This window comes from Drosophila mauritiana, chromosome X (assembly GCF_004382145.1).
Source record: "Drosophila mauritiana strain mau12 chromosome X, ASM438214v1, whole genome shotgun sequence".
Lineage (NCBI taxonomy): Eukaryota > Metazoa > Arthropoda > Insecta > Diptera > Drosophilidae > Drosophila > Drosophila mauritiana.
The window spans coordinates 9,568,542-9,590,724 of NC_046672.1; the positions used below are offsets into that span (position 1 = coordinate 9,568,542).

The window sequence follows — 22,183 nt, forward strand, 5'->3', positions numbered from 1 at the left end:
AAAAGCGGCGGGAAAGGCAGCGGGAAAAGCGGGAAAAGCGGGGGCATGCGGAAGGGCGAACGGAGACAACTTTTCCCAGCGATGACATGCACCAGAGCCAGATAATGTGAGCGCCCGACGAGGCCCAAGACGAAAACAACGCCCGACCAAAAAAACCAGCTCAAAAAAAGCACTGGCAAAAATAATACTGCAATTCTAAATGAAGTTAAAAAATGGTTTCTATCTTTGAGTCCATTTTAAAAGTTCTTACCTTTATTGTAACTTAAGTTTTATGCTCTTTAAATTTTTAATACATTTTCCCTGATACATGCTGTTAATTTTTCACAGTGCAACCATTTCAGCGCCCAGCAAACGACCACGTTGTTGTTGGTAATGTGCATGGGCGGCAGCGGGGGCTGGAAAAAAAAGGGGGTGGGGCGGGGGGTCGCACACCCATGCAACGTTATTAAATCATAAAGCGCAAGCTGCCGCCGCCGTCTGATGTTCGTCTCCATATTAGGGTTCTTCGAAAAGAACGAATAACAATGATATGCTTATAGAGGGTGTGCTTGAAATTCATTCCGAGTAAAATTCACAAGGAACTGAAAATGCCATATAGTATAGTTTTCAAGTCAAATTTTATTAGTTGAAATCTTGGTAATTAGCCCACTGTGCAAGTGGTTGTTGTTTTCGTTAAGAAATCGATAGCATCAGAAACTTTGTTATGTAGGAAAGATCAGGAAACAAGAACCCACTTTTCCGAGTGTTAATCGAGTTCAGCAATACGAGATCGGAAAATAAGCAATAAGACTTTATAGCAATGTACTTATAGAAACATATATTTATATGAAAAAATGATTTACCATTTACCATGATAATCTTTCGTTTTGACCTTTTTCTTGGTATATTTTTATTGATTGCGTACTTTTGAAACGCTTGTGAGGCGAATTAATTGATAATGCATTCGTAGTCTCTCGACTTTCATCTCTCAATATGCACGTATCGCGTCTGGGTTTCTTTGTTATCAGTTTTGTGGTTATCTTGGAACGGATGGCTGGACAAGACCCACAGCCTATCGAGCTACAAAATTTTACTAGTCCAGTACTTTTCATTGCATTGGGAAACCAAGCCACAACTAGGAAATGGGAGGGACGTTTACCAAGTGCTCCTCGAAGAACAACTCCGAAATCTGATATCGAACCGATGAATAAAACAATAAAAGTGCAAAGTGCTGAAAGCTAAAGTGCTAAGTTAATAAATTGAAGTCTACAGTACAGTTTTTATAAGTAAGCTCGATCTTCTACTTCATCAAGATGTCAGTCTATTTGTAATGGTGACACGATTCTACTTTATTTTCACGGCGATTCTTCTGCTCTAAAGTTTTAACGCATATTAGTAACATTTATTTGACGTATTATCTACAATTGTTCACTCCATGTCATTCCATGATCCGCCTCGAAGGACCAAAGCCTCTTTCTGGAAGCTCTAGCCAAGATCGGAGTAGCATTTTGAAAGGAGTGTAGAAAGAAGTGGCCTCACGAGGCACCAAGATTTATACACCAATTTGCCAAGTTGTATTGTAAAACTAATAAATTGTCGCCGCTAACTTGAATAATGTGTGAGAAGGACTCTCGGCTTCTATGTATGTGTGTGTGTGTGCGGCAAGTGTCTGTGTGGGTAAAGTATCTGTGTGGGAAAAGTATCTGCGTCTGCTGTTGGAGGCGGCACAATTATTATCCTGCTCGGTTGGCTGGCTTTCCTGGCAGCCAAAGGAGCGGGCCGTGGCATAACTTTTAAATAAACTTTCATAATTTTGCATACTTGAGATAACAAATTGCATGTTGCAAGTCGTTTCCGCCTCGCCATATCCCTTGCTCTCCTTGTCTACCGCCCTCCCTTCTGCATCGCGTCGTCTCTTTCACTTTCTGGGCTGTGTACATTTGTTGTTTGGCTCGCAACTTTAAATTAGATTGTTTCTTTTCTCAATGTTTTCATTTCAGTGTCCCTACTGTGAGTTGGACTTGTGCATTATGTATATGTTTTCATGCTTGCTTGAATGCTTCTCTAAGTTAATTTCGAGAACAAAGAACGCTTGAATGGTTGATGTGTGTGCAATTGGTTGGCAGTGTGCGGTTGAAGTGTACTTAAATTCACCAAATGGCAATTTAAACAGCAGCCGATTATATTAATTGCATATCATTGCAGCGCTACCAAAAACAGAAACAGAAAACACAAGCACACGAAAGGGGCGGGCGGGGTCAAAGCAATTAGCAAACTGTGGGTGGTCCATTAGTTACACACACCCGCCTTGAGGCCAGACAAAAAGGCAATTAACAAAGATTTTGTGGCCAATAGTTGTCAACAGATTGTTTAATTTGTGCCGAGTGCGGCGGCAATGGCATTACAAAGCAGTCCAGCCCACTGACCAAATGACCAACTAACCAAACACATGCTGCGACACAGGAAATATAATGTCATATTTAACGCAGGTCCTGCGCTCCTTGTACACGTTTGTGTCTGTATTGGTGTCCCTGAGCGTGGGGCTATGTGCACTATAAAATATAACCATAGATACATGGTATTATGCAGCTGGGTTTAAAAGAATTTAAGAATTAAGAGAAAATATATTAGTAGAAATTCGAAGATATGAGTTATGTGAATATCTTTTTCTCTGTTTTCCACTGGCAGTGGAAATTCCGGAATTGAGTAAATTGACCCTCGTGGGTTGCGCTCAATGGGAGTTTTGTTGTTCTTTGGCGGCTCTCCTCGTGGGCCCAACCGATCTCCACCTGGCGATATAGGGCTCCCATGCCGTCGAAACTCGCTGCACTTGGCAAAGTTTTTGGGGCCAGAAAACCGCAGCAAAAGTGGCCCAAGCCTCGAACCGCCTCTACTTCACTCATTTTCCATACTCCTTGCAAACACACCCATCGAAGTGCATGTCGTTATGCACACACACACATATATATACATACATATATTCGTATATTCAAGTGTCAAGTCGGAGACATGCATAACTGTATAGATATGTATATAGTTAGATAGATATGGACAAGGACTGTGAAGTTCGTTGCTGTTCTGTTTCTGTTTCAGTTTCGGTTTCAGCCTGAGCATATGTCTTAATTTTTGACCGAACTTTGCTAAAAACCCCCCCATTTGGTGCTGTTGTTGTTGCTGTTTGAAATAAACTTTAATGAGTTTTCTGCTTTTCAGCCACAAAAACCACTTAACCGGCACATATGCAAGCAGAGGGCTGGAAAAACGGGGTGGTTCGGGCATCAGACGAAGCTGCCAAAGAAGCTGGCGAAACTTTAGCCGGCTCTGAACATTTTTGGCTAGCCAAGTTAACACTGCACACACACACATACACATACATTTGGGGCCCTAAATATATGATATACATATATATATATATATATTTAACAGGCAATGACCAGCGGCTGGCAAAAGAACAGAAAAAAAGCGGCAGCGAAAAATTTGAGCGCATGTAAATTTTTGTGGGGCAGGAAAAACAGGGGCAGCACAAGGGGGCAGAACACAAAAAAAAAAAAAAAGAAAATGAATGTGGCATAAGGCTGCTGGAGTCAAACCGACATTTATGGCCAGCAAATTTCCCGCTTAGTGCTAACCAATCAACTGTGGCAAGTCCAGTTCCATTTTCTGGGCCAGCAGCTCCGATCCAGTTGCTCCTATCCCGGAATCCTACATATCCCATGAATAACCCCTATCCAACCCAAACCCAAACCCAAACCCGAACCAACCGAATCCAACCCAATCTCAATCCCAATCCCAATCTAGACCTGTCGCTTCAGCTGGCGCTTGGTAAATGTACTTTCTGACTAACGACAGAATGTCGTATGAGTAAATGCATATACTTTTAGGCCACTTTTTTTGTTATTTTCCTTCGGTTTTTTTGCTCCTCGCCTCTGCTAGCCAGGATTCAAATGTCACTTGGCTAATAAAGCGGTCATTCACTGGGCCGGAATAACAGTGAAGAGACGGAGGTGGGGGAGCTTCCCCGGAAGGAGGCGTCGTTGGTCAGCATTGTCAAAGTTTTATGAGCGGTCAAGCTCGCGCATTTCAAGCGTCTTTCGCTTAATTACATTTGCCGCACATTCGATTCGCCTAGCTGAATACCCTGTCCAAATACGATAAGAGTTTATGTGAGCCGTGCTGTTACCTTTTTATAAGTAAGGTTATTTGTTTTTTTTTATTTTTAATATGATTTTTCGTTATAATTATATTATATATTATATATTATAATTATAATTATATTTTGCTTCATAGTTATACTATTTCATTTCAATGTTATGTTTAAAACTGCATTCTATATGGATAAAATTTGGAATTTTTCACAGTACAGGGTATTTGTGAGCTCCACTTGAGACCCAAAAAAATCAAATGCAATTTTTTGCTACCCAGTTTCATAACGCTCTCAATATGTGGAGCTGGGTGCTCCGAAAGTCGCCGCATGGCAGACCATGTACAGACATCTGTCGGTTGGTTGGCCATTTCCCTGCCCCTCGTGCTTGGGTTGTTGGTATTTTTTTTTTCAGTGCTGGTCCTGCAATTACTTTGTGGCCAAAGCCAAAAACTAAATGTGAACGCGACGACGCAGCTGCCGTTAGCATAAAGTAATCAAAAAAGTTTTGTTTTATTGTGGGGCAGCCCACTCATCATCATCAGCATCGTCATCATTGAAGCTGCAGGAATGCCATAGCATTCTATGTTCGCTATATCTCTATGTAGGTAGTTCTACATGTATTTGTGGCTGGTGCAACCTTGAGCGAACTTAATTCGGCACGGGAATGCAATAAAATATTGATAAGTTTCGTTCACCGATTTCTGGTTTTGTCTTAGTTTTCCTCTTCTTGGCTGCTAAACTTAATTGTACACTGACTGGCAGCGAGGAGGAAAATAGAAAAGCGGAAGATAAAGCCGGGGCGACGTATGGAGTGCCAGGGCAATTTGGTATTATTCGCACGTAATTCGATGAAATTTTAATAATCCAGCTACGAAGGTAATAAAGAACTTTTGGACATGTGGGGCTGAAGGCCGTTTCCTGTCTCACGTGTTCCATTTTCCAGGGTAGCCGGGGTATGTGGGCACAGTGGGGAAGCCTTTTCAAACAACATATATCAATATTCAATCAATTAGGTTTCTATAGGTGATATGTTTCCTTTTATGTTTATAATATATACATTTATTTAATTGAATTGCAAGCGATATATCTTTTTCTTTACATTCATCATTGATTTATTTCCTACTTTACGTAAATTGCAATCTACAGGGTACCTCCGATTCCACACCATTTTTTCAAGGGCCCAACACCTGCAGGTCGCACCACTCAGCCACCCAACTACTCACCCATTGCCCCACTATTAAAACAACTTGATTGGGCTTTTGACTTGATTTCGCATTGATTGCAATTGCAATTTTAGCTATTGGCCGAGCAGAAGGGGCGCGGGAAATTAATTAAAATTACTTACCGACTGGCAAACATTTCACTTGATTTCTCTGTTATTGGGCGCCAATTAATTTGCTTTAATTTTCGTGCCAAACAAAACACGAGCAATGCTAAAAATTTAATTAAAATTGAGCAAACAAACAAACATTCGACGGCCAGCTAGTTAGACCAGTTCAGTTCTGTTCAGTTAAGTTCGGTTTTTGTAGCTTTTGTACGGGGGAATGGGGAGTTCTTCAGAACTCATCCTCCGCCACAGAGAACAAGTGGAGTGCAAACACATGACGCATACGCCGTGGCGGCCCAAAAAAGCGAATTTCACTTGTGGCAAATGGCAGCAAACTAAATTGCTCAAAAGAGCCAACAGGGGCACACGAACAAACACTCACACACACACACACAGTGTGGCAACTTAAAAGCGTTTCTGGCCAAGACTGGCCAGAATCTCGGCGCTCGGCACTCGGTACTCCACTCGACACCTCCCCAAACCGTCCACTTACTTGGTCTTATTAAAAGTTGCTGGCATTCTTGTGTTTACCTAGCACAAATGTCAAATCAGATGGAAAAATGCGCACGAAATGCAGGCAGAACGGAAGCCGAGACTCAGAACTCAGGACTCAGGAGTCTAAGCTTGGGTAGCAGGACCCCGGACTGAGGTTGCATCTGCCAGATACTTTTGCATTTTCCGGATACGGAAGGAGCTGGCAAAAAATGTTCAGCAGAGTCTTAAGCTGTTGGGGTGCGAGTTTAATGGGGCTTAGATTTTATTTAAAAGTATATAGGTGTGATTTTGTTGTACTAACAATGAAAATGTTGGTTTCAGTCTTCAAAATACATGTTTAATATAAATATTTAAATTATTTTAATTCCACAAACAAAATAGTTCTATCTATACCATTGCACTGTTATACGTACTATTATTAAATTGATTCCGATTTAAAGGATATTTGGGGAAAGCCACTTCTTGTGAATCCTTAGAATTTAATCTTTTGTTTTGAAACTCCCTTTTCGGCTGGCAGTCAATAAAATCAGCTCCTCAATGGCACTTGCCAACATTCCATTTCCGTCTAACGACGCTGGGATTCAACGAACTGCTGGATTGAACTCCTGGCGTAACCCCATCCCTCGTCCTTTCTCGTACTTTTTTCATTGCCTCCTCCGAGGCAGCCACGTGTTTCCAGTTTTGCCTGGAATGTAAACACAAAACGTAAACAAACTCTCTTCAACGCCGGCTAAGGGAAAATCCACCACGAGGTGGATGAGCATTCGGGCTTCGGTTCGGCTGTCAATCGTTTTCATTCGGCTAGAGTCCTTTCGGGCATTCGGCTGGCCTTCGGGCAGGAAATTGTCGAAGGGGCGCAGGCGCCGATGGCCAGTTTTGTAAACAGGATGCGAAAGCAAGGGCCGCCGGACTGTTCCACAGCCAACGGCAGTCCTGAAGGATCCGATTGCCAGCCGAAGGACCCTTCGGCTGCTCTGTGGCCATCGGAGCCGAGGGCCGCCTGCCAAGACCTGGCAAGGATTCGACTTTGTTGTGGCGTCTTCTTCAGCCGCGCAACAGTTTTGTTTGAAGCGTCAACACGTGCGGTAGTCACTCGTCCTTGGTCCTGCTATCCGAATATTGTCCAACTTTTGTGAAAGGACTCGCTGACTTTCGCGTAGCGCGAAATAAATATACTTATTGCAAAAGTGCACGTCAGTCAGTCAGCAATCGAAGCGAATCGAATCGAATCGAATAAATTTGAATAAAGTCTCAAGTGTTGCCTCCTCCAGAAATACCAGCAAAATAAGGAAAAAACAAAGCAATTCAACCGATTTATTAATGATTTTTGTTGTTTTTGTTGCGTGCCGGCATTAATACAAAATAGAAAATAAATTCAGAATTAAGCGAAGAGGAAGGGCAAGTCGGGCGGCTGAATTAATCAAATTAAAAGGTAAAGCCAATGAAATTCCACGACTAACTAATGAGAGGCCCCACAAAAACACAAACACACAAACACACACACACAGAGAGAAAAAGCGGGGGGCTTGTGTCAAAAACAAATTGCAACCGCAACCGAATCAAAGCGAAGCCAAAAAGGCACCGAATCAACGTAATTTGTGCTCATTATAATCAAGCAGGCAAAACAAACTCACATGCTTTTCAGCGTTGCCTGGCAATTTTCATTAGCCAACTTAACGCCCACTTTTCAGCTCTCGAAACACACATACATACATATGTATATATTTCGAGCCATAGCCATTGCGATTCTCCCAATGCCAGGAAATCGAAGACAAAGCCAAACGTTTGTTGACTAATCGTTTCTCGATTGCATTTTAAATGGGAAACTTCGAGTGGCCGGAAACGGATGTGCAGTCACCCCACAAACTCCGCCACTTTCTCAGCTCCAGCAACTAGGATTCAAATCCAAGATTTCCGCTGCCCAGAGTGTTTGTTTGATGTGAAGTGAATGTTTCAAGTGTTTCCTCTGCGTTGACATACTTAATGCTGTCATCTATATATGCGGATTTTGCATGAGTTAAGTTTGGATTAATTATGCAATTCATAAAATCAAGACGTGTTTTCAAAACGGCTTAGAAGGAATTAGATTTATTTGCAGTTCTTGGTTTTGTATATAGTTGGGCTAATAACTTTAAATAAAATATGCACTAAGAGATCTATCAGAAAGCTTAAGAAAATGTAGCTTAAAATATAGCTAGCTAAATTTGAAATGTTATTCCATAATTTGTAAAAATTTCAGTAAATTCAGTAGCAATTAAACAAAACAAACAGTTGATATTTTAATAACATAATCGTAGTTACTACTTAGGAGTCGTGTTTATTTGACATTCCAATTCGATTAGCCAGAATCGGACAAATGCATCTTGATAGGTGCCACGACACTTGAGGTTTAATTTAATAATTATAATATATAAATGAGTGCCTTAATTACGAGTGATTACGATAAGCGGCCGAATCGCGAGTTCCGTTGATGGCCAAAGTAATGATTTTATTCACGTGGATTAGTTCGCTCGGCGGTATTGTAATCAATGAAAAGCGGCGGTGGGGTGCTCTTCATGCGAATATTTATGGCAAATATATTCCATCAAATTTTCATCAATCAAATGGCCAATTTTTGAGCAAACAACAGTCTCGTTTTCCTCACACACACGCACACACACATGGGAGGAGCAATTTTGGTACAACAGAAAACAAAAAGCAGCAAAAAAAGAAAAAAAAATTTGCACAAATATTTGCCAACAATTTCGCCGAACAGCGTCGCCATCAACATCATCAGTCTGCCGACAATAAAATCAAGCTGGCAATTTATTTTGGGATTTTTTCCATGTTTCCATGACGCTCACACTCCGAAAATAGCCAAACGAAATCAAAACGAAATTAATAAAAAGAATTTTCATAACAATTTTTGGCGCGCGCATGTAGAACTCACTGAACGGCATCCTGCTGCCTCCGTCATCCTTCCGTCGAATTGAAGCTCTTTTGTCTGTCGCTGGAGTCGCCAATCAAGTTGCATTCACCAGGAGCACCGAATCCTGCATCGGTGGCACAGGCTTAGGAGTCCTTTGTACCGACTGAGCTCCTCGGAAATACAGCACTTGGATGCCATTTCTGAGCGCCAATCGAGCTCAGAGTTTATTTGTAGTTTTTTTTGCAGAAGTTAATGGTTGTGAGTTGGACGTTTTAATAGGATTTACATTTTGCGGTTGAACTCTGATTTTTGCCAGGAAATATGCACAAGAAATTGAGATTGGCCAACTTCTTTTGGCCAACTTTTTCTGTGTGAGTTATTTGGTCAATTTGGGCTCAAGTGGTGTTAAACAATTTTCCTTCATTTTATAAAATATTAAATTCAACTTAATAACCTAAGTATGAAGTGGAATACTATTTTTTGTTTAGCCTAATTAAAATGCATGTAAATGGGAAACGTGTGTGAAATTGATCAATTTAAAACAATGTGTGAATTATCAAATTATTTGATATTTTCTAAATGAAATCTACCTTATATTTATCAATACAACTTTGTTGACTTTTTTTTTTACTCAGCTAAAGCCTTATTTGTATTTAATGCGTTTTTTGGTTTTTCGGCTTTCGTTGAGATTTAATGTTTATAAATCAAATATTTTTGTAGGAATGAAGCTTGATTGAAAATTTCAACTAAAATTGCAATTTATCAAATTAAATTCTGCAGCCACAGAAGGGATCAAATTTATTTGCCCAACTGGAATTGGAGTGCTTTCGATTCGACCCATTCGGCCCGCTGTGATAATTTCGGGCTATATTACAAATGTACTTATATGGCAAAATGACACCTTTTTACCCTCTTCGCCGCTTTTGTAGTCTTTTTTGACCATTTGCGTGTTCATGACGCAACGTTTGCGGTTGTTTATGTTTTTGAGGTCGCATATCGTGGTTGGCCAATTGTTATGCGCATTTCGTTTAATTGCACACACTCACACACACATTTACTAACACACACACGCACACACACACATGAGGATTTTGTGGTGACATCGTCGTCGTCATCGTCATTTCGTCCGTTTAGGTGTTAATATTTCAATTAGCAGTCGTTTAGGTTTACGTATCGCCAGGAATTTGACGTAATGCTTCACGCAACTGTTACGCCAAAAAAAGCTCGTAACGCACACGCCATGTGCGCTATGTGGTTATATTTATTTATTTATTTTATTTCATTTACTTTTCGGGAATGCGTCAACTCGATATTTAATGCTTAGTTTTACAACTGTTAAGTTAAGGTGGCCGATTTTATTGCGCATCATCTGGACGATCTGTGGCCAAGTGGTAAATCCAGCGTAAAATGGCCAAAAAGTAAGTTGAAGCGAAGCCAACGAATTAGTTGGCTCAACTTGGCCGGAAAGCGAAGTTCTACGGCTGCCGTCGGAAAAAGTAATTAGTTGCGAAAAGTCGGGAGAAACCGAGGAGTAAGGGATTCAGTTTTAAAAGTTTAACTACAGATTTGCTGGGAAATTTATCGTTTTTTTGCAGAATATACATACAAATTTATTGCATGCATTGAATGCTCTACCAAAATAATTTAATCCCAAATTATTTTATAAACATACACAAATATCCCATGCAAATAATCTCGAAAAACAAGAGGAATAATCTTAATTAATCCCTAAGCAACTATTCACAAAACTATCTAACAAATAAGGCTCTTAGTTATAATAGCTTGCTTTCGGCTCGGCAAAAAAAGCAAATGAACAATTTGTATTTGCCATATAGCATTGTAATCTCTATTTGCAACTAAAAGTACGATCTCTTTAGGCCGTCCTTGTGGACAATGGTCTTCTGGTCGACTAATTTGCAAATAAATTGATTTCAAACTGAAATAATTGCGAGCAAATAAATGAAATTCAATGTAATGGAATAAAATACAGCACTTATTTGATCCCTCAAGGAAATCGGCATGTACAGCCAGTGTAATGCATATATATATATATAAATCCACTATATATATTGTAGATTTTAAAACATTTGCTTATCATTTTTATTATGAGTTGTAGGCGGCGGGGACAGAAAAACTTTTCAATAATGAATATGCAACAGTAAATGGCCAGCGAGAGGTGGTTTTCACAGTGTGTGTGTTTTTTGAACATTTTAATATGCATGGCAGGGCCCGACACATTGCGAAAATGAAAAGAACAAAAGCTGTGGGGCCAGGGGGGATGGGGGTGGTGGATTTTCCCGGGGTGTGTGGGTATGGTGGGGATCGGAAAAACCAAGCGGGGGCAGGGGGGAAAGAAAAACCGCCGGCGGCAAACGAAATAAATTTGTCAGCCATTGCAATATTCTTCTTCGCGGGCCGCAAATGAAACTGGAATGGAATGGAATGGAAAGCTGGTCGAGCTGGTCAATAAATAAATATGCAAAAGTAAAATATATATGTATATATATATATGTATATATAGATATACATATAAATGCCCCGACTACAGGCGGATGAAAATGCAACGCATACAAGGCTGAAATTGTGCATGAAAAATATGAAAAGACATTTTCGGTTAACGTATCGCCCCAATCCGCCCGCTCCACCATTTTCCTGCCCACCAATTTTTCCGAACCTTTTGCCAAGCTGACAATAAATGTCATTTAGTTGCGGGGAAAAATGGGTCTGGAGATTCTGCAGCTGCTCAGCTGCATGGCGATGCCAATAAAATTTATTTAAAGCAAATTAAGGATCCAATGGCCTGCGAATGATTTGTGTCCACCCAGCTTGGAGTTCGGAGGACCTGTGTCCTGCGTCCTTCGGCCTGCGGCTAATCGGACACATGCAGATATCCCTGGGGATTAAGTTCCATTTACAAGTTAAGCCCAATTGTCAGTAATCCGAAATTAAATGTTTTCAATAATTTAGGGCTTTCATCTTTCGTCTGCTGTCTGCCCAATCATTCGAGGCCAAGAAAAAGTTCAAAAACCCATTGTTTTTATTGAAACATATATATATATTTATTAAATATATACATATTTATAGCTCGATTAAAAAAACATACTCGTGCATATGCTGCGTAGTCTTAAAGCCCCAAAAAGAGCGATACATTTAAGTCGCCAACTCCAGCACACATCTCAATTATTTATGGAATAAATGCAGCTCGATTGCGCTTTAATTCTGGGGATTTTAAATTCGTTTCTCTGGCACAAGAGCAACTTATTAAAATTCAAATAAAATGTGTAAGCTGTGCGACAAATGCCTGAAATGCTAGATAAGTCTGCATTCAAATTGCATAATCTGCTGCCGTTGTTGTGCGTCTTCGAGTTTTTTTTTTTTGTGTTGTTTTTTGCACAAAAAGTTAATTGAGAAGTGCAGTTTAATTTTTGGCCTACAAGTTTTGGTGTGCGAAATCGTTGAGCAATAGTTGGCCAAATGAATTTCACTTATCGTAAGAGCCGGATCAAATGGAATGCAGAGTGTTTTGTTTTGTTTTGTTTGGTGAAAAATGGCAATCTGACGAAATAATTTCAACAGCAAGTTGTTCAATAAAGACCTTTACTTTTAATTTGTTTTCGTTGCACTTTACGAATTTCGACTATTGTCGATTTTTATTTTATTCATAAAATGTATTCAGAACTAAAACATTTTTATTTATTTGCCATACATTTCAAATTTACAAAATTGGTTTGCCTAAATATTTGTTTTTCACTTTCCTTTTAAGTTGATTTGTTTAATCGATTTTTTTCTAATAAATTTTTTGTTATTTAATGATAGCATTATTATTGAATAAATGGTTGTTAGAGACTGGATATCTTTGTTATTTAATATACGTGTATTATTTGATTTTCAAGTGAGCTATTTTCTTAATTATTATAATTGAAACTGTTTTTTTTTTAATTTCGGACAATGGCTTCATTAGCTTCGATCTGGGATTAACTTGGTGCCCATACGCAAACTTCTGGGAGCTAGGGGAAATTTCAATTACGCCTGTGACATGACGTAAATTAAGGCCGGAACGTCTAAAAGCCCGGTCAAAACAGTGGTGGGCAAAGGGGGGTGTAACGCTTGATTTGCTCTGACATAAGTGGAGGTCCTGTTTGGAGTTGTTGGACTGGCTGGTCGCCTTATTGTTACGCCTACAACGAAGCCATTCCGGCATTCCTGGCATTCAACATTCGCCATTTGCTGCTCGAGGTTTTCCCAGCCATGTCTATGTGGTCTTTTGCCTCTTTATGTGTTTGTGTGCCTGTGCCTATGTGTGCGTGGGTGTGTGTGTGTTGGCCAACAGCGACGAGTGCATGTTAAGTGCCTTATTATCCTGTTTATGTAACCGTGCAGTTTTGTCCGGGAGAAAGAGCGGTCACATGTCCCGCTGCCGTTGCCCCGTTGTTTTCCATTTTCATGTTTTATTCAGGCCTAGTTTACAAATTGTCGCAACGGCTCTGTGGAACGTGGCTAGCACGAAATGAATATTTTGAATACAAATATCTTAAAGGCGGACATTCGGAATAGGACAAGCTCTACGAACTCGGACTCCAAATTGCTCAATTCGCCAAAAAACAAAATGGACAAAAATATAAAAAAAAAAAACAAAAGCGAGGAGAGAGAACTTGTTGCCATGTTTTTCCACCGCCCAAAGTCGACTTTTCGAGTAAATAATTCCGATGCCAGAATAGTTTCAAGTTCACTTTCGACTCCATGAAGTAACTTCAAGCCAAACCAAATTTGAGGTTTCCGAAAATATTTCTACTTCTGCCGGCAGTCAGAGCTTAATTAAAGTGTCTGCTTATTACACTTTCAGCAAGCCGAACAAGTTAAGCACATGCTAATAAAACTAGCCGACATTTAAAATTAACTGCAGCTAGGTGATGTTCTGGAATGTGGGAAAAAGTTTTTTTTTCATTCGGAGGCAATGCAATATTTTCTAAAGGGATTTTCATCATAACTCGACTGCAAATGGTGATAAATCTAAATAAATGACAATTTTAAAAAGCTTATTACCAATACTAACGATCCCTATCACTTTTTGAAGAAGTTTTTTTTTTATTTATTAAAAAATAAATTTTTGGGTCAATTTTCGCATTATTTTGTTCACTTAAAAGACATAGGATGATAATTTCCAAACCAAAAAAACAACACCAAACAAAAGCAGTGCAGAAAATGCTAATTTGGTATAACGGCATCGTTGGCACGGCATCGCTGGCATTACTGCCACTCTCCGACGCCGATTTTGTTCATCGCGCGCCTGAAATGATACAAATTAATAATCTCCATAATATGAATTTTCAATTAAAAAATGAATGCGTACCTGTTCGCGGTAGATATTTTTCTCTTGTGTAGAAGCCTTAGCTCTTTTTGCGATAACGCTTTGGTTTTTAAGCTCTTGATGTTCCTTACGGAATGTAGCTACATATTCAAAAAAAGGATTGATCGACGGCATTTTCCTTTTTTCGATAGATTATTTTAGATTATTTTATCAAATTGATGTGTCTTACAGCTGTCCCAAGTAACGAATGGGGTTCGAAAAACCGAATTGCTAGCTGTATACGTGTACGGCAAACCCCACGCCAACTAGATGGAATAAAGTTAGATTTGATCAAAACGACGCCGGCGGATTCGCATCCTGGGAAACATCCTTCTGTTAGGTGGGTACGCCCCCATGTTTTCCTTTGCCGGTGGCGGTGTGGTAAGTTCATCATATTAAATTAAATATTAATATTCAGCTTATTTAAATTTCTAGCCGCCGCGCTAATTAACTCGGTGTGGCTAAGAAATTTTGGTCAAATCGTATCGACGTGTTGTACACTTTATATGGTCGGAGACTAAGTTACATCATTTTCAACGAATCTAGTATACCCTTTTACTCTACGAGTAACGTGCTTAACTACGTGTTGTGACCTTGGACAAAATGGGTGTTGGTTGAAGTGATCTGTAATCCTTGCACTTCAGATTCTACTTTTTGGTTTTGTTGGTGTCCAGTCCCATTGATACTGCTAGAGCAGTATGTTTTCTTGATAAAACAGCATCATCTGCTAGCATTGACGTAGCAGGAGGAGGTGTTGAAGGGCAGGGCGGCGCCCTGCTTGATCATCGTGTTCATGCGGCGGACAAGAGACATGGTGGCGCAGAAGGCCTTCAGGGGGCAACGCATGACGCTCGACAAGGTATAACATTCCAAATTCAGGCTATTATTTTTATAGTTATGGCAAAAAAACTGATTACTTTATGACCGAAATTCGGAAAATCGTCTTTTGCCAAAAACTTGATATTTACGAACGGAATTTTCGTTATAACTTCGCTGAAAATTGTCATATAGACGAAAGAATAACTGTTTGGAACAGCTAATTACCAATGCTAACAATCCCTATCACTTTTTGAAGAATTTAGGAAAATTAATTTTTGGGTCAATTTTCGCATTTTTTGTAAGGGGTAACATCATCAAAATTTGCCAAAAATGGCGAAAAAAAAGAATTTTTATTTTTGAACACAGTTTGATTGGAAATTTAATTACGAACTCAACGAGGTATAACATTCCATATTCAGGCTATTAATTTTAAAGTTGTGGCAAAAAAACTGATTATTTGATGTACGAAATTTGGAAACACGGCTTTTGCCAAAAACGTGTTAATTACAAACGGAATTTTCGTCATATCTTCGCTGAAAATTGTCATATAGATGAAAGAATAACTGTTTTGAGCAGCTATTTACCAATGCTAACGATCGCTTTCACTTTTTGAAGAATTTAGGAAAATTAATTTTTGGGTTAATTTTCGCATTTTCTGTAAGGGGTAACATCATCAAAATTTGCCAAAAATGGCGAAAAAATAGAATTTTTATTTTTGAACACAGTTTGATTGGAAATTTAATTACGAACTCAACGAGGTATAACATTCCATATTCAGGCTATTAATTTTAAAGTTGTGGCAAAAAAACTGATTATTTGATGTACGAAATTTGGAAACACGGCTTTTGCCAAAAACGTGTTAATTACAAACGGAATTTTCGTCATATCTTCGCTGAAAATTGTCATATAGATGAAAGAATAACTGTTTTGAGCAGCTATTTACCAATGCTAACAATCCCTATCACTTTTTGAAGAATTTAGGAAAATTAATTTTTGGGTCAATTTTCGCATTTTTTGTAAGGGGTAACATCATCAAAATTTGCAAAAAATGGCAAAAAAACAGAATTTGCATTTTTGCACACAGTTTGATTGGAAATTTAATTACGAGCCCAACAAGTTATGGCATTTCATATTTAGACAATTATTTTTAAAGTTGTGGCCAAAAGACTGATTATTTTAGGATGAAAAATCACAAAAATTCATTTTTGAAAGAAATGCATTATGGTATATGCGAACTGTTTGTACAAAAACTTGACTAAAACCGGTCAGATGTCCGAGAAAATCACTGTTTTGATACGCATATATAGTTTCTCGCTGGTATTTAAATCTTTCAATATTAATATTCATGTTGATTTTCCTTTTTTTTTTGCTATGAATGTAAAATCGCATTGGAGTCTGAAAAACTTCTTTTGTTGTTCCGCAACCTCATCCGGAAATCGTAGTTTTTTGTACGGAAATTCTTAATCGCTGATCGATTGCAGTCCTCACCTTTTCCGATTTCGATTAGCAGCTGCTGTAAAGTTTTCCACGACCAAGTTTCTAGGGGCAGCGTACTTTGCCGTAGTTTTCCGTACTTTCCACCGCCCAGCCGAGTGTATTTATCATGATTTAGATCCGGACGTTGAGGAACTTCGGAGTTCGGTGTAGGGATACTACGACCGTTGGCGTTTCTATCTCACTCACACTGCGCTGCGCTCTCTTTCGAGCACTTTAGTGCAGGCTAATTACAAAAAGTGAAAACACAATTCATTTTGCTTGTGGTTTATGCGCTTTCCTTGCTGCCACGCCGGCCACGCCCACTTTTCCGCATTTTTCCATCGGACGCCGCCTTGCAGCGTTATAAAAATGTTTATGGCTGACGTTTGTTGCCATAAAAATGCGAAGTTGTCGGGGCTACCGTTGCGAATGCGATTACTTGACGACCAGAAAGGTCACTCAGCCGTGGCCTTTGAAGCCATTGTTGTTCTGGTTGTTGTTTGCCGTGTCCTTGCTGCCACACCACCCACCATCTATCACCCGCCCACCCACTCACGTGTGCATGTGTGTGTGCGAGTAGTGTATTTACGGCATTGTGTTTGTTAATAACATTTGCAGCGAGTGCATTCCATCTCTGACGTAATGCCCCCGAAGGACTAGACCCCGCACCTCGCATCCTGCGCCATTTAATGGCCAATACAAGATCTGCCGCATACCCTGCGCCAAATACTTGATAGTTGTGGTTAAAGGGAAAAATATGTAAATTATAACATAAGAATCCATGTAATGAAAGCATCTTCTATTTCTATATTACTTGTATTCTTAATGACTTCTAGCAATTATTCACGCCACATACAGCCTGAATTTACATCGTTGCCCTTTACAGGGTACACCCTTGGCCGCAACACCACTCGAATGTGCTCGTGGCCATGTTGTTCTAATTAATTTAAGTTCCTCCCCGCAATCTAGGCACCGTTCACTCATTTTCCATCGCTCTTCTGGTTTTCTTTGCAGTACTTGGCCGTGCAATTACGCAGAATGCCGTTTGCCTTTTAAGTTGCATATTGTTCGGCGATCTGAGGAGGAGTGCGAGCAGTGCGGACTGAAGCAGAGCGGATTGGACCGAACTGGACTGGAGTGGAGTGGAGTGGAGTGGCGTAGAGCTGAGAAGCGGAAAGGCGGAAAAGCGCGGAAAAGCGGAAAAACGACGAACGTTAAGCAGGCGAGGTGAGGTGGAGAAGAAGTGCCACTGACAGTGGCAGTAAGTTACGGGCCAAGTTTCGCCGGAGTCGCCTTGTCGCTGGCGCAACTGGCATAACTCAGAGCTGATGAAATATGGAGCTGCTGCAGGCCCTTTGCTGTACGCTGCTCCTGCTTTTGGCCCGGATGCAAGGTGAGTCCAACTCCCGAGTCCTGAGTTCTGGGTCCTGAGCCCTCAGTTCTCCAGTGCTCAGTCCTCAGTTCTGTAGTCCATTTCTTCATGGCAGCATGACATGTACCCTGCCATTTGGTTAATATTTGCCCGCTGTCAGCACATCCGCTTTGATCTAGTCAAAAATTGAATAATTCGCACCCATTCCAACTATGCCAACCATTCTACCGTCTACCATCCTGCCATCCGCCCAGCTGCCACGCCCCTTTGGGGTCAGTGTCAACCGTGTCAACGATATGCGATATGCAAATTTTCCACATCAACCTGACACGAGCTTGCATAACTTGCAACACTGCAAGTTGGGCAAACAACAAGTAGAACAACATCGGCATGAGCAGTAGCAATAACAACATTAATGCACTGCCAGAAAATAGTGAAAAAAAAATTCACAACATACATCAAACACTGCAAAATGTGTCTACAAGTGTTGCATTCTCCAGATTCTCTAGAATTTGATTTTATTTATCTAAAAGTTAGATACATTGTTCCCTTATGTTCCTGCGCATGTCTTGCTGTTATTAATTTGAAGCGTTGTCCCTGGCTTCCACTTTTTCGCGCAGTGCATCAACTTGCAGTCACGTCCTCCGATAAGCTTCCTGTGCACTTGAGGTTAGTTTCTGTGGCCTGGGAGTGCCGCCTGCTGTCTTATCAATGCCACAGATCTGTCATCGTAAATTTAACATTAATTGCGAAGCGGTGGGCCAAAGCCCGGCCCTCAGTCCCCTTGGCACAGATAATGAGCAACAGAATAAATAAATAAATTGCAGCTAAAATTCGGAGAAGCCAGCCCCCAAATTACCAGAAGCGGATGCAAGTGGCCAAAAAGTTTGCACATTAATCGAGGCTACTTAGGCCAAGTTGCAATAGGAAATCAGAGGGTTTCTCGGGCAACAGGGCCATCTTCATTTGCATTTTGAAACTCAAATCGATAGATGCAAATGCGTAAAAGTTTTAACGGCGTCGCCAATAAAAAAAATGAAATCAGATTCCGTTTCCAATTTCATCAAATTTGAAATCAAATGAATGGGTGGCTAGTGAATGGCAATTGGTGGTTAAACACTGAACTTGAAGGCTATAGTAATATGGCTTTGGCAAATCATAAGTTAGAATGAGCAGACAAATTATGCAACTCGTTCAGCAATAGGCACTTACAATAATATATTGTTGCATACTTTTAGACGCACTCGAATATCCCTTAACCATACTTGTGATAAATATCGCACTGTGCCTGCTCAAAAGGTGATTTAGAGTTCAAACCATTGGCTATGACCTACAGACTCGCAACCGACACTCATAAAAGTTGCAGCTGCTAAATATTTACTTCCAGAGGCCTTTATAACTGTGAACCGACTTTACGGCCCGCCGCAGACATACATTTACTATACTATACTATATAGGTGCGCTGCATTTCATACTCGTACGATATATAGACAACTATATAGCCGACGGCCGCACGAAAATTCAGCACGTTGAAAGCGGCATGAGAGCTAGGATGGCCCAAAAAAAAAAAAAGAAAAAAAACTATATATACTATATGTATATATATATATATATACATATATAGGAAAAACGAAAATATCACGAAGATGAGGAAGACGAAAAAAATGCAAAAAACAGGAGGGAAAAAGAAATGTTCATGCAATAAATTCACGTTGAAATTTTGCAATAGTTGCGTCTGCGAGTTGCAGCAGTAAACGCTCGAGGAGAAGAGGAAGAGCGCAGCGGCGGCTTGAGGAAATAAGAAGGGGAATGGGGGGGGGGGGAATGGGTGGCAAGAGGACCCCTTAAGCCCGACCAGCCCCCTAAAAAATAAAGCCACCCCTCCGCACTCGCACCCGCACAGCCCAGCCATCCGACTTTGAGTTGAGTGGTTCCTGCTGCTGCTTAATTTTGCAGCACCTCCTGTGCTTAAGTAAACTTTTCCATCCTAGCGGGATGGTGGTGGTGCCCAGAGGGGGGTGGTGTTGGGTGGATGGGTGAATGGGCGGCTGGGCGGCTGGGCGGCTGGGCGAACTCGGCTGGCCAGCGATAAGCAGGCCGCTCTCTGCACAATTTTTGTTTGCCTCATTCGATTAAACTAAACATAAATTTAATGGACGATAAATCAGCCGTGAGCGTTGGGACAGTTGCACCTGCAGCTTGCAGCTAGCAACCTGCCGCTGCCCCTCCCTTGCCATTGGAAAAAAGGTTGGTGGCTTAGCCCCTTACAGCCCCCCTTCCCCCTGGCACGTGTGGGAAATCAAAAGAGTGCAGCCAGACAGGCAAAAAGAGATGGAATCTCTTGCAGTTGCAGCATCCCCTTAAGGCTTAATAAATTAATTCGCTCTCAGCGAGATGCATCTAAATAATACCCTTCATTGGGCAATTTACTGAGCTTAAGCCCCTCTTGCGACGCCAACCCCCCTCCCCCCTCCTGCTGAATTTCCGCGAAAATCAAACGGCAAACGCGAAATTGAAAGAACAATTTCTAAAATGATTTTTGCTTGGGTCGCAGCTGCCGCTGTCGGTTCGTGTCGGAAATAAACAAAAATCCAAAGTGGCAACAAGCTGCCAGCGAAAAGTTGAATGCCCGTTACAGTGCGTTACGGCAGTGTAAGGCGGTGTTTAAGAATGCGCTATCGAATTTATGATGCACAAATGTTGGTCAAGGCCATACTATAAGTTCATAAGACAAAAGAATGGAAAACTTTTCATAAGTCTTAAATCTATTACTAATTTATTAGCATTTTGTATATTAATTGTAACAAAGAGCAAACTTTGTTTCTATGTTGCTTAAAGGTTTGCCCATCTGTTAGTAATTTGTGGCTATTGAGCCAGTTTTAACCCTTAAGTGCTTCGGAATTGCCTAGAAAGTTATGACTCAATGCTGCCTTTGCTTACTATAACTTATTGTCGCTTGACTATAAATATAAGCAACACGAAATAGTGGCTTCTTTTAGTGCAGCTTACCTGGTCTTTTTTGGCTTATTCTGTAGTCCTATAAATTTTTGCTCTTTTTTTTTGGGAGTCTGGCTCACCAGTCGGCTACGTAATGTGGCACGTAGCAGCAAGCAGGGGAATGGATCTTTGGTCGTTCAGAGGGGAAGGGGGGATGAAGGTAGGCTCCAAAGTTTGTTAGCTCCTGTGCAATGGCTATAGCAACAACAACAACAACAACGTCACCAACACTGCTACCCCTGTCTGTGTGTTTGCTTCTCTGTGAGCGTGTGTGTGTGTGTGTTAATGCTAAATTAAGTTGCTGCACGTCGAAACATATACGGTGTTCTCTACGTATGTGTGAGTGTGTCTGAGAGAGGTTGGTTTTTCGGAAAATGGGAATATCGGTGGGTGACTCCGGCTTGTATGCTCGACCACCGGCAGGCTGTAATCCCAAAAACATTAAACTGGCCGCGTCAGGACATTGATTTTCGCTTTTGCCCAATATTTAGCCAGCTCTGCTCCTTATCTGTGCATGGTAAGCTCCTCCTTCTCATCATATATATATATATCTATATATACAGACTTCTGTATATGTACTATATATGGGAATGGTGCTGCTTCTTTTTCATTTCCATTCTACTTTTGTGCAAATGAAAATTCAATTTGAAATGGAAATTATACTTTTTCTTCACTTATTTTCGCATTGTTATAGTTGTTGTTGTTTGTTTGTTATTCTCTCCCAGCCAGTGGTTCCTGTTTTTTGGCCTTACTTCAGATTTTCCTGCTTTTTTAGTGGGTGTGTGTGTTGCATTTGAAAATCGTTTTGATTTGCTATTTGCGAGTGTGCGTGTGTGTTGGGCAGAATTCAAAATAGCAGATGGAAATATGATTGCAAAATGTTCTACACGGTGGGAAGTGTTTTAAAAACGATACTTAGAAACATTATAATTGCGGTTGCATATTTAATTGTTTTAATTTTTCTTGATTTTTCCGGGCATTTCTATGCTTGTTAGAAGTCTGGAACAAAATTACAATTTTTGTAGCATACTTCCGTGGGGATCGTATACGCAATATTACGTAGCCGCCGTGTAGACAATTGAATTCAATGTTTACATGATTTGTACGTTATTAGATTGTATTACAGCATCTTTTTACATAAATGCAAAGATAATGGATTCAATTAGTAAATGGTCACATTTTGCATACAGATTACGTATACGCATCGATTGCATGTAACCAATATTTTCTCACTGTGTGCATTGCTCTTTCGTGTCTTTTATCTTTTATCTTTTAACATTTTTTTAGTATTGCTGTAGGAGTTCCGAAAAATTCTTCTC

General features: G+C 40.4%; 1 protein-coding gene across 5 annotated transcripts in view; it reads left to right on the forward strand.

Moving 5' to 3' along the window:
* Nucleotides 1–983: 983 nt before the first annotated feature.
* The window catches only part of LOC117147339 (carbonic anhydrase-related protein 10), a 55,841-nt gene continuing 34,641 nt past the window's right edge, over nucleotides 984–22,183 (forward strand). The window contains exons 1-4 of one of the 5 annotated variants that reach the window (XM_033314195.1): nucleotides 985–1,265; nucleotides 14,393–14,581; nucleotides 14,636–15,059; nucleotides 17,510–17,888. In XM_033314195.1, the coding sequence (XP_033170086.1) occupies nucleotides 17,831–17,888 (58 nt within the window). In that variant the 5' untranslated portion in view covers nucleotides 985–1,265; nucleotides 14,393–14,581; nucleotides 14,636–15,059; nucleotides 17,510–17,830. Of the gene's footprint in view, nucleotides 1,266–14,392; nucleotides 14,582–14,635; nucleotides 15,060–17,509; nucleotides 17,889–22,183 lie in introns of all 5 variants that reach the window. The other 4 variants (XR_004459834.1, XM_033314194.1, XM_033314196.1 and 1 more) reach the window with 4 other exon arrangements.